The 18,609-nt window shown below is 32.6% G+C and overlaps 3 protein-coding genes across 3 annotated transcripts; 2 read left to right on the top strand and 1 right to left on the bottom strand.

Annotated features, from left to right (window-relative positions):
* Window positions 1–1,724: 1,724 nt before the first annotated feature.
* Window positions 1,725–2,531, bottom strand: LOC148761699 (uncharacterized). Its single transcript, XM_088808689.1, has 2 exons — window positions 2,025–2,531; window positions 1,725–1,943 (listed from the first exon to the last, which is right to left on the bottom strand). Exons 1-2 carry the CDS (start codon window positions 2,529–2,531, stop codon window positions 1,725–1,727), a joined length of 726 nt encoding a protein of 241 aa, XP_088664815.1.
* A 6,670-nt stretch (window positions 2,532–9,201) lies between these two features.
* LOC18594643 (receptor-like protein Cf-9) lies at window positions 9,202–10,721 on the top strand. Its single transcript, XM_018124356.2, has one exon. The coding sequence runs from the start codon at window positions 9,228–9,230 to the stop codon at window positions 10,719–10,721; it is 1,494 nt and encodes a 497-aa protein (XP_017979845.2). The 5' UTR covers window positions 9,202–9,227.
* A 124-nt stretch (window positions 10,722–10,845) lies between these two features.
* Window positions 10,846–12,100, top strand: LOC148761698 (receptor-like protein 33). The gene has a single exon (XM_088808736.1). It carries the CDS (start codon window positions 10,846–10,848, stop codon window positions 12,028–12,030), a length of 1,185 nt encoding a protein of 394 aa, XP_088664862.1. The 3' UTR covers window positions 12,031–12,100.
* Window positions 12,101–18,609: the final 6,509 nt, after the last annotated feature.

Here is an 18,609-nt window from a genome sequence, read left to right as displayed (position 1 = left end):
ACTCGAGCTTCCAGGCCTTGGGCTTTCCCAAAGATCATACTGTCATTTGCGAAAAACAAATGGGTAACAATCGGGCTTCTTCTGCAAACTTTGATTCCAGAGACACTCCTGTTAACTGTTGCATTCATTAATAAATTGGAGAGAGCTTCCATTACTATAACAAATAAGAAAGGCGAGAGTGGATCACCCTACCGCAACCCCTTTGAAGGTGTAAACTTGTTCCCTGGTCTACCATTAACAAGAATAGAATAGGTAACTAAAGTAATGCATCTCATTATCATCTCAATAAACATACATGAGAAACCCAGTTTTTCCAAGATGGCTCGTACAAAGACCTATTCCACCTTGTCATAAGCCTTACTCATATCAAGTTGATTGTAAAATTACCAGTCATACCCAACTCCTCATTATGTAAATAATGTATTATCTCATGTATTATGTAAAAAATTATTTCGTATAATTATGTTCATCAATCATAAGTTTTAATGTAAAAAAATATATCGAATTATTTTTGGTTAATTATACATAAAAAAATTAAATGAAATTGAGAGACAAGAATTAGATCAAATAAAAAGATGAATGAAAAGAAATATTCTCCTTATAATTTTATGATTTATCAAAAAATAAAAGTGAGAATATAAAAGGATCTTACACAATATTTGTTACTATACATTATTACTTCTTGAAGAAATTTTTGATTTATAACTTTTCTAAAAACTTGAATAGGCTTTCCATATAAGTTCAAAATATTAAAATTTTCAGAGGCAATCATTTTAATTATCCTTTCGTAGTAAAAACTTTTTCACTTTAGTTAAAAAGAATTTGGTTGACTTAGATTCATTCAATAAAATTCTAAATTATTAAGCTGAAAACAGAATTTTGCTTCGTTTTTTTCTTCACTTCATCATCCCTAATTTAGTCTAGCCAGCAGTAGAAAAAGAACAATATTTTCTTGAAAAATCCCTCGTTGAACAAAAAAGTCTATAGTTTTTTTTTTTTGAAGAAAAATAAATTTCATTAATCATCAAGAAACAGTACATGTAAGGAATAACCAATATAACAGTATAAAATTTCTCCACCCAATAAACTTCGTTACAACCCTAATACATGATTTTTGAGCCTTGTTAAAAACCTTTCCAAGGAAAAACCCAATGGGAAAAAACAAAGGATAAGGAAAAGAGCACTCTAAACAACATGTATTGCTATAAACTTAAAGATCTACAATCATTACCCATCTTCTGCTTCCTGTAACCCAATCCAATCTTGCCTTAAGACACTAAGGATTTGTTCTGGCAAAGCCTCCAAACTTGTCCATATAAGTTGATCATTCTCATGCTGCAACTTCCTTCCCAGTTGGGCAACTGAATGAGCAGAGCGATTAGATTCCCTAGTACAATGTGATGCACCAATGCACCTTAGTTGCTCCATGAGTAGGCAGCAGTCCTCAACAATGTTCCTTGCACCACCTTTGTAATTCTTCTCTAGCAGCCAGCCAACAGCCACACTTTTGTCCAGCTCTACCTCTTTTACAGCTGAGTTCTCTTGACAGCACACATATAAAGACCAAGCTAATGCATTCAATTTGGCTTCAACCACAAAGGATCCACACCTGAATTTTTTAACCCCAGCTAATTGCACCGTCTCTGCTTCACTTTCAACCACGAAACTGGCACTGACCATTTTCATGCCATGTACTTCAAAAATTGCACCATCTGAATTGATTTTCAAACCATTGGGGCGAGCCCATATACAATATCTTCTTCTCTCCAAACATCGCTCCTTGTCAAATCGGTGTTAGCTAATTGATATTGTCGCACTATATCCATGCTCATCTCTACCACCATCGTTGGATCCATACTTTGTTGTTTCAATATGAGCGCGTTTCTAGCGTTCCATATAACCGATAAAATTCCCACAACCTCTTCAACATTTTCTTTGTCGAACTGATCACAGACCATTTGATAAAATTCTATAATTGACCCAAAGTGATAGCATAAATCACGTAAGTCCCACTTTGACTATACCAAGACAGCCTGAGCAAATTGACAAGTACCAAGACAATGGAAAAGAGTTTCCAATTCCACTCCACAAAGTGCACAAAGTTCCACATTAATCCTTCTTTGTATGAGAGCTTCCTTAAACATTCTCCATGCAAACAAAATTAATTTCCGCAGAACACCTAGCGTCCACAATTTTTTCCAAATTCCTTGTATACCTGATGATGAGCTACCCACCCCTGGATTTCCCATAGGAAAGCTTAGCATCCAATACCCTGATTTGATCGTATACTCACCATATTTATTGCTAAACCAAATTTGGTAATCATTTAGTCTTCTAAAGCTAAGCAATATGGATAATATAAGGCTGCACTCATAAGGCGGAAAATACAAACTGAATCTCTCTTTGTCCCAAGTCATCGTATCTGCATCAATTAATTCACCCACAACCATGTTATCGCCAATCTCATCATTACAAACTGCCTCATTCCTAGGAGTCTCATATGGCATTATCCACTTGTCAGCATGCACCATGATATTATTACCATCCCCTACTCACCAAATTAATCCTTTTTAAAGGACAAATTGACTTTCCTTGATACTATGCCAGAGATAACTAGAATTGGATTTTATTGGGGCATCCATAAAATCAACATAAGAAAAGTAACATGCCTTAAGCATTTTATAAGCAAGGGTAGATACCTTTTTCTTACCGCCAACCTTGTTTTGATAGCACAGTCAAATTGAATTTCTTTGCATCCCAAACCCCATATCAGTATAGTGTTTTGAGATACACATAGAATTCCAACTTTTCCAGTGAATTTTTGCTGCATTTTTTGTACCACCTCACCGAAATTTTGCAATTGCCGAATCTATCTCACTACAAAAAGAGTCAGGCAATTTGAAGCTACTCATCACATAGGTAGAAATCGCCTAAGCCACCACTTTGATCAACATGCACGCCCAGTAATGGAAATCAGCTTGTTCTTCCAATTTAAGATTTTCTTCAACACCTTTTCCTTCACTTTACTAAAGATTTGTCGCTTGGAACACCCATTAACCAATGGCATGCCAAGATATATCCCACCCCAATTGCGATTATTGATTCCTAGGATTTGGCAAATTTCTACCTTCTCATAATCACCAGTATTCCTGCTGAACAACACAACAGATTTCTCAAAGTTAATTTTCTGACGAGAAACAGCTTCATATCTTACAAAGATCTCCTTAAGAACTTGAGATTCCTAGCCTTGGGCTTTCCCAAAGATCATGCTGTCGTCTACAAAAACAAATTGGTAACAATTGGGCTGCTTTGCAAATTTTGATTTCAGAGATACTCCTGCTAACTGTTGCATTCATTAATAAACTGGAGAGGGCTTCCGTTACTATACCAAATAAGAAAGGCGATAGTGGATCACCTTGCCTCAAACCCCTTGAAGGTGTAAACTTGTTCCCTGGTCCACCATTAACAAGAACAAAATAGGTAACTGAAGTAATGCATCTCATTATCATCTCAATAAACATATCAGAGAAACCCAGCTTTTCCAAGATGGCTTGTACAAAGACCTATTCCACCTTGTCATAAGCCTTACTTATATCAAGTTTGATTACAAAATTACCAATCTTACCCAATTGCTTATTATGTAAATAATGTATTATCTCATATGCAACAATGACATTATCAAAGATTAGTCTCCCAAGAACAAATGCACTCTTATTATCAGAAATAATAATAGGCAAAATAGGTTTCAACCTGTTAGTAAGTACCTTTAATGCAATTTTATATATAACATTGCAGAGGCTTATTAGGCGGTATTGACTTACTAACTCAAACTGTGAGACCTTCAGAAGAAGGACTATGTATGTGTGACTTATCACCTGCGCATATAATCTTCCCAATAAAAAATCAACCACCAACGTATGAACACCGCTACCAATTTTCTTCCAAGATTTTTGATAGAAGATTGTTGGCAAACCATCTCGCCTTAGAGCCTTCATAGGAGGCATTTAGAATAAAGCCACTCGAACCTCGTCCAAAACGTCTATGGTTTTACCATGCTGATGCTAATTAAAGAGGACATTAATAAATAAAATATAAAAAGAGATGTCAATTTGTATAATTTAACTACAATATTAATTATCATAAAAATAGATAATGCTATTTTTATCTTTGGCTATGCATTATTATATTTTCTACAGGAAACAGAGACTTTAAATTGCTTTTTAGATCAACTGACACCTAAATTATACACCATAATTAATAGTTAATTCCTTTTGGACGAATTGAGAATTAAATTACCAACTAGAATTGAAGCATGATGGACATCTTCAACATTTCCAATTTTCTTGAAAATTCCCTTTCTGAGCAAAGAAGTCTCTAGTTAATATTTGTGCTCAATTCAAAAGGGAAGTAGACTTCATTTACTTGGAGGACTAGAAAAATACTTATCTGCATTTTAACTACAATTTAATGATCATAAGAACAGATAATGTCATTGGTATCTTCAAGTAATAATATTTGTATAATATCTTCTACTAATTAATTTAATAAAAACTAAAGATTTTTTTTTTTACTTCAAATGTCTATTCACACAAAGCATAGTTAAATATGGCTTGAATATTTTGATTACAAGATTTAAGTGCTATAATGTTTTCCTTTTCTGGCTATGCATCGTCATATATTCTAACAGGAAACACTGACTTTCAGTTGCTTTCAGACCAATTGACTATTGAATTACACATATAATTAATAGATTGTAGATTATAAATCTAACTTACAGATAACTTATACGCATATAGTCTATTATAAACCATTCAACTCATAAAGCAAGTTAATCACGAAAATACTAGTAAAAGAAAGTTTGAAAATGACATTCCTTTTGATCAATTAATAAATATATTTTCAATATAATTTCAAAAAAGAACACGATGAATTGATTCTGTCGTAACGTGTGGATCTAAAAATCCGATCATTTTATGTGAAATAAATTAATTACTAATTCTTTTGTTTCACTTTGGTCACCTAATTGAATCTACTTTTTAATTAAATCATAATTTTTTTAAAAAAAACATTTAGTTATTCATCCATTACCAATTATGCCATGATAAGTCTTTAACTTGTTTGACATAAGACTTTTGGTGGCATGTAGTGACTAGTGTGGGCAAGAGTACAGAGCACTAACAAAAGATTTGGCTGCACCATAAGCCATTGGCAACATGCTTGTTGGACATATGCCCTTAAAAACTAATTTTATTATTTATTTATTAGATAGATAAATTGCTACATCAATTACTGATTTCATATATATTATATTTTAATAGGTATTTTATTTATTTATAACATATATGATATGATAATAAATTATTTGATAACATTGTAGAAAAACTATGCTAATATTTGATGAACTGTTAAGTAAGGACTTATAATTCTTTAGTTCCTTATTTGCCAAAATTGTTCTAGGCTAAATGTGACAAACTATTTAAAGCCTACACTTATTATGCCTCTATAAATAAGGACAGAATGTTTTAACTCTAAAATTGAGGTAGTGACCTTAAAGCAAACAAGTAAGTGTAGTATATGAGATACATTCATCGAACATGATCCAATTAAAGAGCTCCATATAAGTTTGTCACTGTCAATAATTAAAAAATAGCTCTATTACAATTTATTTATTATCCTTAAACTTGAGAGGTCAATAAAATTTATTTAGTATATATATGACTTTGATGTTACCAATATGTGATATTGAATTTAAGGCTATACCTTGCTATGTTGCGTTATGTACATACTAAATAAGTTATATTGAATACTTAATAAAGGATTCACCATTCTATATTGAGAAAAATATTCAAGCTATTTTTATAAAATTGTTGGACTCAAAAAATTTGGCCAGTATGTTTTCTAAAAGATGTTTTAGAAATATATTATTTATATTAATATTGTATAATAGTATATTTTTGCAAAAAAGAATATATTTTTTTAAAGTCCAACAAGAATGAAAGTCATGAATTGGTATTACATGAATTGGATGTGATAAAGAAAATTTTTATCCATAAAGCTCATGAAGAATATGGTATGGTGAAAGAACTGATTAGTAAAGATTATAATGAAAGGGATCTCATTGACAATTCTTTTCTCTACAGAGGTCAGTTGCAATATATTGATGGACATTATTGCAACAAATAGGTAAATAAGATTTCTTGATTAATTTAAGAAACTAAATAATAATATTAAATTCAATGAAATTCCAACTAAAATATGAGTTATGAGATGACAAGGACTTGGGCCTATAGCTGTAAAGAGAGATTCTTAAGGATCTCACGCATATTCTTCTTTCGAGTTTTTTATATAAGTCTTATTGGACTATGATTAGGTCTAATAGATCCATGTCTATTAGTATATCTATAAAAGTAATGGTTGTTACTTAGTTGGCCATCAGAATTATTTAGTAACAGTTTTTAGAAAATAGAGAACTTTGAAAAAAGAAGAAGCGTGAATCTTTTTAGAGGCAAAACACTTGAATCGTTTTTGAGGTTTTTGAATCTTGATCTAAAATTTAATCTCTTTTGAAGTTGAGATACTTGAATTGTTTTTAAGGTACGTGTATCTTTTATCTATAATTTTCTTGTGGTAGATCTTAGGTTTTTATACTAGATGACAATTGTTGTTATTGAATTATAAATAAAAATTCCACATTTATTGCAGAAAAAGAAACTAACAATGCTATCATTTCCCTACCTTATACAAAAACAAACTAACAACAAAAATAGAAGCCTTAACTTGGAAGACTTACATCAACAAAGTCCTTAGCCTATCAACCAGTCCTATAAAACACAAAAACCCACTATTCATAAGTTCTCAAAACCAGGTTCACTTCAAACAACATTAGTACAACAATAAAAACATATCAACAGAACCATTGCACTACTCAAATTTTCAGCAGAAAATGGAGCATCATTCGACACTCCAAACCCAGTCATCAAAGCCCCTTGCATATTCGGTAAAGCTTTACATTCCTGAAATTGCTTTGCTCCACGAGCCCATTTTCAATGAACAAAAAACCGACAGCCAAAGTCATGAATGAATAAATATAAACTTGATTTAAGTTATTTTTTAAAAAAAGTTTCTGATCTACAAAACAGTTTTTAAGATTCTAGAATATGGTTACGTATAAAGAAAGTATTAATACCCTTGCAATACCCATTCAAAGAACGGTACTAATCATAATGTATTGTCTCCTTTTAACTTTAATTAATAGTCTTGAATTTCATGTTTGCTTATGTTTCCCTTATTTATTTATTTTGTCTTTCTCTTTCATTTTTTTATACATTATTATTGGAGCATTTTCCTATGCTTTCCCAACATTCTGGTGAGACTTCAGAAAATTTCTTCAATTCAATAGTATTCAAGAAAACAAACTTATTTTCTTGAGTAGGCTTTGTCATAAGATACATTCGGTTTATAGAGAGAGAAGAAAGTCTTGATTTTGAACTTTGTGTTTTACTTTTCATTTATTAATTTGTATTATTATTTCACCATTATTGTTCTCATTATCTCCAAAATATATTTTTATTGATTTTATTAAATAAATGAAATCTATTATATTGGAAACTCTTTTAAATTTTCCCAACAATTTGATAAAATTTAGAAGTATTTCCTCATATAGGGAATCTTTAAGGAATGTGTTCGCATAATTTTCCTTAAAAATCTCATTGTCAAAGATTTTCATTTATGGGCTGAATTAAAATTTTTTATGCATATGATGCAAACATGTAATGAATGATGCAATTTTCTAATTTTATTAAATATTAAATAAAAATTTTTGTGTCACAAACTTTTCTAAAAGCTCTCAAGGCTTGAGAAATATTTTCTCACCTAGAGAATTTTTTAAGAAATTTGTCTTTATAACTTTCTCAAAAAAGTATCATCATTGCAAATTTTCATTACTTACAAGAATTAATATTTCAAAATGAATGTGATACAATAAATACCGACGGATGATTATGCAAAGTTTTTTTATCTTATTATTTTATTTGTTGTTTTTTTGGAAAAATATATATTTCTATTATTTATTTAATTTTTTTTTGTGTTTTTAGACTATTTTTTTATTTTTTATACTTCTTCCTTTTTAAAAAATATATTAATTCATTATTATTTTTGTTGATTTATCTATTACTCTTATAATTTTCATCCTATTTTTTACCATTTATATCTATTGAATCCTACTTACCCTGAACCCTCTATTTTATTATTAATGATTATTTAAATTAATTTTAATAATGAAATAAAGTTTTAGGAGACTCTCCCAACACTTTGCTGGAGTAAAAAATTATAACCATAAGAAAATTAATTCAAAATATATCACAACATATTTCAAAGAAAAACCTTATCCTAGAGAATTAACCAAATAGTCATTAATTTGACATTTAAATGATTTAGAATTCTAAATAAAAAATAAACACAATAATAGAAATGAATAAATAACTATATAAAAAAATTAGGTCAAAAAGAATTTTTACCTCAAAAAAGACCCACTTGAATTGGGCATTGGTCTCTTGAGGCTTAATTTTCTTAAGCCTACTTCCTTGGGCCTTTTTTTTTGACTTGCCAATCCATCGGGTCTTGGGTTGGCCTGGCCTTTTGTTCCTTCTCACTTTTTTCTCCATTGTCCCCCCTTTCCCTTCCAAAACAGGCCCTCTATGGCCTAAGTACAATTGGGATTTTTCTTAAGAAAAGTCGTTGGGACTTTAAGTTAAAGTTCTTTTTTTTATTATTTTATTAATGTGTATGAGAACAATTGACTTGAGTCTCCTACAGCTGAGGCCCAACGAGAAGGAACAGGCAGAGAGCTTTAGTCTCAACTCTATACAATCTGAAAGAGTGCGGATCCGGAAATTTGCCTTTCCTACCATCCATAAAAATTATAATCATAGCCCTCGTATGAAGAATCCCCTTTTAGCCACTTTATTTATTCTTTTTCTTTTCTTTTTTTTTTTTGATGGAAAAGATTGTAGGAAAGACAGCGGAAAGTCTACTTTCATTTCTCTGAACAATCCTTTCTAGCTTTTCGTTAATGAGACAAAATGTTATCCTTCCTCAAGACTTTTGAGGCCAATTATTCTTCTATTCTATGCCATAACATGTCTTCTAGACTTATTATAAATATTCATGATCAATGCCTTCTCACTACGCTTAACCATCACATTATACATAACCCTTGAAGTAGCAAGATGAGATACTTGCCAATCTTCTATCAATTACTTTTCTTCCCATTATTTCTAAGTTATCAAGCTACTCTTCCATCCTCTTCATCTTCCTCTTCAGCAACACAATTGTGCTCTCATGACCAAAGTGCTGCCTTGATCCAATTCAAAGCCCTCTTCTCCATCAACAAAACTGCTTCCAAACATTGTGAAATTAGATCTTATCCTAAGACCAACTCATGGAGGGAGAGTATAGATTGCTGCTTATGGGATGGAGTCAATTGTGACAACATCACCGGTCAAGTAATCAGCCTTGACCTAAGTTGCAGCTGGCTTTCTGGCACACTCCCTTCAAACAGCAGCCTCTTCCTCCTTTCACACTTGCAAAGGCTCGACTTATCTGTCAATGATTTTAAGAAATCCAAAATTTCATCCAAGTTTGGTCTCTTTTCAAGCTTAACACACCTCGACCTTTCCCGTTCTTGGTTTTCCGGTCGAGTTCCCTATGAAATCTCCTATCTATCCAAATTAGTTTCCCTGGATCTTTCATCCGCTTCAGCTATTGATCTTATCTCTCAATCATTTGAATCAGTTCTGAAACTTGAGCAATCCACTCTAAATGGAATTTTTCGGAATCTAACAGAGGTCAGAGATATTTCTTTTGATGGAATAAACATGTCATCCGTTGATCCCAACTCCTTCATGAATCTATCCTATTCTCTCACATCTGTTAGTCTCACTGGTTGTGATTTACGTGGAACATTTCCAGAGAACAGTTTCAATCTTCCCAAAATCAAGTACCTCACATTGTTTAACAATCCTAGTCTCAGTGGTCAGCTTCCAAACTCCAATTGGAGTAGTCCTCTTGAGGATTTGGTTGTATCTGGTACGTCTTTCTCTGGAGAATTGCCAGAATCAATTGGCAATCTAAAGTCTTTACGTGGTTTGGGTCTCATTAGATCTAACTTTTTGGGATCAATTCCAAGATCACTAGGAAATCTATCTCACCTTGGTTTTTTATTCCTTTCATATAACAATTTTAGTGGTAAGATACCATCTTCACTTACAAACCTCACACAACTGAGAATTCTTGCTCTTAATTTTAACCGATTAGAGGGTTGCATTCCTGATAATCCAAACGCATTTCCAAATCTAGGCTTTCTAGATTTATCTGATAACTTACTTAGCGGTACAACACCATCTTGGCTTTATACCCATCCAAGTTTAAATTTTTTAGATCTTGGAAACAACCAGTTCATTGGTCATATCAAAGAATTCCAACAAAGTGTTTTGGACTACATAAATTTCAAAAATAACACCTTTCAAGGAACCATTCCAAGATCAATATCGAAACTTGTAAACCTTACTTTTCTTGATTTATCATCAAATAGTCTAAACGGTACAATAAGTTGGGACATATTCTCAAAGCTTCAAAATCTCACCTTGGTTGTACTTTCATCTAATACCCTATCACTAATAAGCTCCAACAACAGCGTGAATTTTTTTTTTACCAAATCTTGAGCATGTGATTTTAAAGTCTTGCAACATCAGTGAATTTCCAAAATTTCTGGAAGGGTCAAAAGTTTTAAAAGTTTTAGACCTTTCCAACAATAAAATTTATGGCCAAATTTCTGGTGTTTGCAATATGAAGTTTCTTGAGATTCTCGATTTGTCTCATAATAACTTGAGTGGAATCATCCCACAATGTATTGGAAGCTTTAGCAAAAGTCTTTCATCGTTGAATTTGAAGATGAATAAGCTCCATGGAATCATTCCCCCAACATTTGCAAGAGGATGTGGACTGAAGAATCTGAACTTGAATAGCAATCATTTGGAAGGGCCACTGACTCGATCAATCAGCAATTGCAAAGACTTGGAAGTGCTAGATCTTGGCAACAACAAGATAAACGATACTTTTCCTCATTGGATCGTAGCACTATCAGAGTTGCAAGTGCTTGTACTACATTCCAATAAATTCCAAGGTTGGATAGGTGCTTCTAAAAATCCGCAATCTCTTTCAAAATTGCGAATCATTGATCTCTCCCAGAATAACTTTTTTGGTCCTTTACCAATCAGTTTTATAAAAAATTTTAAAGGAATGATGAATCTTGACGAGGGCAAAGCTGTGCGTTACATGGAGGAAAGAGATAATGCATATGATTACTCGTATGATTACTCTGTTGCTTTAGTCGTAAAAGGGTTGGAGATTGAATTGGTTAAGATTTTAACTGTACTGACAACCACTGATCTCTCTGGAAACAACTTTGAAGGAGAGATTCCAAGAGTTATTGGAGAGCTTAATTCACTCCGAGGACTTAACCTATCTCATAACAATCTCGTTGGTCACGTCCCACCGTCCCTTGGAAATTTGAGTCAACTTGAATGGTTAGATCTTTCGTCTAATAAGTTGGATGGGCAAATTCCAAGAGAGCTGGTAGATTTGACATTTCTTTCCTTCTTCAACGTTTCCAATAATCAACTTGTTGGACCTATACCACAAGGCAAGCAGTTCAACACTTTTGAAAATGATTCATACGAAGGAAATAAGGGATTGTGTGGACTTCCACTCTCTATAGCTTGCAGCAGTAATGAGCCACGACAACCACCACCATCGATGAACTCGCACAATGAGGATGGCTCAAAGTTCGAATTTGGATGGGAAGTGGTTTTGATTGGTTATGGATTTGGATTCATATTTGGAGTGGCTATGGGATATGTTGCTTTTCGAGCGAGAAAACCCAAATGGTTTGTAACCTTGGTTGAAGGTGGTCATAGCTCTAAGCAAATTGTTGGCGAAAGGGAGGGGAGAACGAATATTTTAAGGTTATGATCTATGTATCTTTTCATGAGATTCTTGAGTTGTCATAATTGTAAATATTGCTACTTGTTGTTTTCAACAGTTTGTTAGTAGTATTGTAGTAACCTATGCAAATGGAGAGGCTCGTCAATAGACTGCCATATCATTATGCATTGTCAAAATAAAGGTAAATGGGAAAAACAGAAATTAAAAAGTCTGAGCAATGCTATTTTCTCCATCTTTATTCTTCTTAGTTATAACAGCAACGGCTTAAAAAGCACAATTGGATAACATGAAGTTTATCAAGCAACCTAAATGTTTGGTACTCTAAGTTTCCACGCTAATAAGGATGTCATATAATTGAAGTGTAGCAGGTCCTCCTTGTAATTAATTTAGTACAAGATTTCTCAATCAACAAAATGACTTCAGTGGCATGTAAGATAAGGTCTGGAAACTAACTGTTTGATATGACTTTATTAGCATTAAATACACGTCACATTTTGGGCATATACATAGACTTTATTGACATTCACGTAAGGTCTAGTGACTAACAAATCCTCTTTTTCTTCAAAAAGACAAGCTGCAAATTTACAACCATGTTTTCATTTATGACATTTACAATTATAATCCAACATCACAAACCAATGAACAAAACTAAATAGATCAACAAATTAATACAATGTTGAACTAAACTCATATAAGATGGGAACCTAAATTTAAAAGCTTAGAGTTATTTGTTTACATATAATTAATTTATACTAATCTAGATCTACCAAAACATAAATTTAAAATTCAAAAATGTATTTGATTCTTAACAAATGATTTGACAATAGAAACAATATTAACTAGAATAACTATTGGGGTTCAATGTATTAAAATCTTCCTCTTCTTTGATCAGTTAACTCTCTAATGAGTGAACAATCTTAACTCTATACAAATATAGATTGATTGTCTAGATTTATAAATCATACAAAAACAAAATCCCTTTTGATATTCTTAGGAATTTTTAGTTAACGTGTCAAATTTTTTTTTCTTCATATATAAGATCATAAAATTAAAATTAATTTCATAATTAATGAAAATTTTAGAATTTTAAAATTTGAGATATAAAATTTAAAGAGACCAATACATACATGGACTATTGTTCTCTATATGAGTGATGGACTCTGTAAACTTTACAAGTGGAGTTAGACTATTGTCACATCACTCATATATACATATATATATATATATACCTATGTAACCTATAGGGACATGTAAAAGCCATTTAATTTCATTCATAAAATTTAAAAATTCCATAAATAGTTTATATGTTATTTCTTATATATCATATTCACTACAAAAAAAAAGCTATTACCGATTAATATTTTCATCAGTAATACTGATGATTTTGTTGGTAAAAAGAATTATTGATGAAAATACCAACAAAATTTTTCATCAATTTTTAGTCGAAGAAGTTATCGTCGATAAAAGCAAATATGTCGACCGTGGAATATTCCGTCGGTAACTTACCGACCAAAAATTCCATAAGGAATTTTGTAAGGAAAGACTCAAATCCATCGATTGGAATGTCATCAGTAAGGAAAAAAATTTGTCGGTAAATTTCGTTGATAACAATATTGATGAATTTAGACCCATTAGAAATTCCGTCTGTGGTTATCGACCAAGCTATTTAGTCGACTATTTCATTGGAAAATACTGACAGATAGCCAACAGATCTTGCTTGGAAGCTTACAAGCATTATCCGTCGACAATGGCAACAATTTCGTCAACAAAAGATGAATTCTGTCGGTGATTCCATCGGTAAATGATGAAATTTATCGATAATACCCACAGAACAATTTTTTTGGAATCAAATTTGGTCCTATTCGTAATAAAATCTTTATATGATGTTGTTATTGATAAAGGAAACATATAGCAAATACAAAAATGCATATATATAGAAAAAATGAAAATGTAATACAAATGTAAACATTCAATATAAATACAAATCTCACTAAGGGAGTGGAAGTGGCTACCGTTGCTGTTACTGTGGTGAAGGTTGCAGATCTAACTAGTGTGATGAGGAAAGCCTGAAGGCGTCTAACAATCTTCTCGATACAATTACCTCCATGAACAAGTAACTAAGTCTGTTAAAAGATGTTTTCAAGTCCTTGACGTCGATAACCATATCGCTATAACCTTTAGGCTTAGGCACAGGAGTAAGAGGAAGTGGTGTAGGAGGAAGGCCACAAGTAGATTTAGATGTCGCAGATGTAGCTAGAAGTCTCAAAGCGAGGACTCTAGTTCCAAATTCCTAAACGTGGGTCCTAGTGCTGGTGGGCACTCCAATGCCCTCAGTCCAAGCCATTGAATCAAACTTTGATTAGGTCGATGGCTTGTCACCGTACTTCTGCGATATAGCCAAAGTGCATGATTCTTACAAATAGAAATGAAGTTAAAAATTATTAAGTTCTATAATTGGTAAGTAATTTATAGATGAAATATATATATATACACACACACACACGTTTTACTTACACAAACATTATTGAACCTGTAGTCCATAAATTCTCTGGTACTTTTCTGTTGCTTGTGAGTGCATTGAAAGAGTTCAGAAAATGTGACCTGGTGTTGTTTTTCCTCATCTTGTAAACATAAAAATACATTAACAATATAAACAATTGTATTATTAAAGTGAACGATTTTTGCAGTATTAAAATAAAAGCATGCACTAGTTGTTTCTGGTGTAGGGCGAAATGGCAAGGAATTGTTAGTATGTTTTAGTAAAATGCATAAATTAATTAACTAAATTGACTGCATATAATATTAATAATATAAATTAGAGTATAAAAACTTAACTCCCTTTAAGAGGATGTAGAAGTATCCGTCAGTTTTGATGAGTCAGAGTTAGTAAATCGAAACTTGACCCTTTGCACTTAGACTACAACATGTTGGATGCCATAGCAGCATCCAAAGTGAGGGTTTGGACTGGAGTAGTCGGACTTGGCATTGGAATCTCAACTTGTACTACTGCAGTATCTGTTGTTATAGGTGGAGTTTGTGATTTAGGGGGAAAAAGAAGCGAAAGTTCCTACACAAAATGTCAAGCAACCGAAAGGCCAGTGCTATTACTGGCTCGAAAGCAATCTTTCATCTTCTTCTTCACCGTAACCATGTCTATCTAGTAAGAAAAAAAAAATACAACTATTAGTATAAATATAAAAAATAGAATATGCATATAGACATTAATTTAAATGTCATAGTCAAAAAAAATAAATTCATACAATTGTTTTTAGAAAACCAAAAGATCCATCAATCATTATTGGAACAAGGTAATTCATTTTCTTCATTCTCATATTCATCATCATCTACATTATTTTCATCTTGTTCATCTGATTCTTCCTCTGTCTCATCATACTCTTCTTTAGCTTCATCATATTCATCATATTCTTCATTATGTTCAACATTGACCACCGTATTAACCTTTTCATATTCCCCAATAAGAAGAATTGTATTATTGTCAAGGTTGATCAAATTATGATCAAATTGTGAATTAAAGAAAACTTCATCTTCTTGATTCACCCATTTGTTAAGGTTGATTGTTTTTCTATCACTTTGCTCATTATCTGTAATAAGAAATTGACTTTGAGCCTTTGTTTTGAACACTGCCCACTAATCATGTTGATCTCTTTTGTTTAATGGATATGGAGTGTAGTACACTTGAGTTGCTTGTTTAGCTAAAACAAAAGGCTCATCGCTTGCAAGAATTAGGTTATACTTAATTTCGATCAAACCATGAATAGGATCAACTTGAACACTTTTGTCAATATCAAACCAATGGCATTTGAACAACATAACTTGGTTGTTGACACCAAAGTATTCTAACTCATCTCTGTCGTCATCATTTCATGGGACTCGATTCATTCTTGTTGTGATTGTAGGTTCAAAGTACATCGAACAAAAAAATGATATTTCCTCGATGGTATGTGCTTCACAAATGGATTCTTCCATCGATGCTCGATTTTTCACCTTTTTTTTTCAAATGCTTTAAAAACCTAAACTCAATGTTTGATATTAGGTTATAATTGTCAAATCCCCTAAAAATTTAAACTACATGTATGGGTTTAAGGGTTTACCTCTCACACAGATACATCCATCGATAATGTACTGATCCTCCAACCTTAGCTTGGTATGGCAAGTGGATCGGCAAATGCTTCATTAAGTTGAAAAAACCAAGGGAAAAAATCTTTTCTAATTTGCAAATGATTTCAACAATTTTCCCTTCCCATGCATTGATATGCTTAAGACGCAGTTCGGTTGCACATGCATCATGATAGAAATGTGAGATCTCAACCATTGCACTCCATATAATGTTAGGGATCATATCACGCAAGGCAATTGGGAGCAACCGCAACAGAAAAACGTGACAGTCATTGACTTTTCATCCCATAAATTTTGCTTTCCTACTTATTCACACAGTTTGTTATGTTAAAGGCGACCTATCTTGTAATCTTAATTGTTTCACCCAAGCACACACAGCTTTTTGTTGCTCTTTAGTCAAAGTGCATAAGGCTATCAATTTTAAAAGTTTACCATTATTTTCAATTAAATGCAATTTCGAATGCCAGCAATACACCTCTAAATCATGACAAGCTTTGATATTGTCTTTCGTCTTCCCCGTAACATCCATCATCATTTTGAATGTATTTTCAAATACGTTACGCTCAATATGCATCACATCTAAGTTGTGACGAATGAGATTCGTTTGCCAATATGGTAACTCCCAAAATATACTTCTCGTAGTCCAATTATGGGTTTGACCAAAACCTGATAACTTTTGGTCACCCACTTTTGACTTATACGTAATATTTGGAATTGATTCCAATCATTCCAAGATCTTCACACAGAATAACTGAGGAATTGAAAGGTCACGTTAAACATGTTCTTTAAATTTATCTCTTTGGCAACGAAAAGGATGATCCATTGGCTAGAATTTTCGATGACAATAAAAAAACAAGTCTTCCTCTCGTACTCCAAGAAGAAACTCTTTTCATGTTCCATGCATATGTACATGATAAATGTTCATGAGTGCTCCACTTGGACAACATACTATATGTAGGGAAGTCATTAATGGTCCATAAGAGTGCTACTCATAGAATAAAATTTTAGTGAGTAAAGGCATCGTACGTGACCACCCGTTCATCCCATAGAACTTTTAACTCATCTGTAAGAAGTCGAAGGAACACATCAGTGTTTTGTCTAGGACTTATCCTTCTTGAGATGACCATACAAAGAAAGATGTATGGTTGCTTCATGCACATCCACGGAGGTAAGTTATAGAAAGTGACCATTACAAGCCAAACAAAATATAATTTCGTTGTCGACCTAAATGGACTAAAACCATTTAGACATAAACTAAGTCTGACGCTATAAGGCTCAATGCTAAAAGACTGATGGGTGCAATTAAAATGTTGCCATGCCTCACTATCAACAGGATGCCTTAGCACTCCATCATTAGATTGGTGTGTGGCATGCCATGTCATATGTTCTATAGTTTTCCCTAACATATATAACCTTTGTAATCTCAGTGTTAGTGGAAAGTGTTCCAAAATCTTAAAAGGAATTTTTTCTCCTTTTCTCCTTTTGATTTATCCGGTTTATACCAAAGATGACCACAAGATGGACAATAAGACAACTTGTAATATTTGTTATAAAACAACACACAATTATTCTTACATGCATGAATTTTCTAATTACTGAGCCTAAGTACCTTCCACTGTGTCTTCATTTTATTGAAGTTTTCTGGTAATGCTTTATCAAAAGGCAACATCTCCTTCACTAGCTGCATTAGACGATTAAAGCATGCCTCACTCATGCTACATTCTGACTTCATATTCAATAATTGGGATAGTTGACAATTTTGTATGCTTTTCGTATCCAACCCATAAAGCTACATTGACATCATTTAAGAACGAAAAGAAAGATGCAGTGTTTGGATTTGGATCTTCAGGAAAGATCGGTTCATCTCAGGTCTCATCATTGAACTAAAACTCCGATTGTAAAGCATCCATAACCATTTCAGCATATGGATTTTCTACTTTGAGTTCATTAACGACTTTGTTCTGCTCATCAACAAAATGTCTCGATAATTGGCCGGCATGTAACGATTCACCATGTGCATCCCATATTGTGTACACACTGGTAAACCCTTTATGAAATAAGTGTTCTTTGAATCTTATTAACAACCAAGAACTTGTTATTTATACACTGAGAGCAAGGATATTTGATCTTATTCTCAATCACGTATCTTGGTTGACTGAATGCAAATGACATAAATTCATCTATCCCATTCACAAATTCTATGTCACGACTCGGAACTCCCATCGAGCTCGTGACAACCGCCGCGAAGCCTCGACAAACATTCTTCCCCCGAATGCCTTTTGAGTCCTCGCAAGGCTTTTGTACTAGTTTTTCCATTCTTCTCTCTTTCTTCTTTTTTTTTTGAATAATAAAATAAAATAAAAATATAAACTAAAATAATCTATTTTAATGTAAAACAATATATATATATATATATATTTGAAACATCAAAAATTAATTTTCTGCACATAAAAATAAAATAAATTTATA

The sequence above is a fragment of the Theobroma cacao genome, chromosome 7, assembly GCF_053813885.1.
Source record: "Theobroma cacao isolate CCN51 chromosome 7, ASM5381388v1, whole genome shotgun sequence".
In the NCBI taxonomy this organism is placed as follows: domain Eukaryota; kingdom Viridiplantae; phylum Streptophyta; class Magnoliopsida; order Malvales; family Malvaceae; genus Theobroma; species Theobroma cacao.
This window is presented reverse-complemented; position numbering and strand designations above follow the sequence as displayed.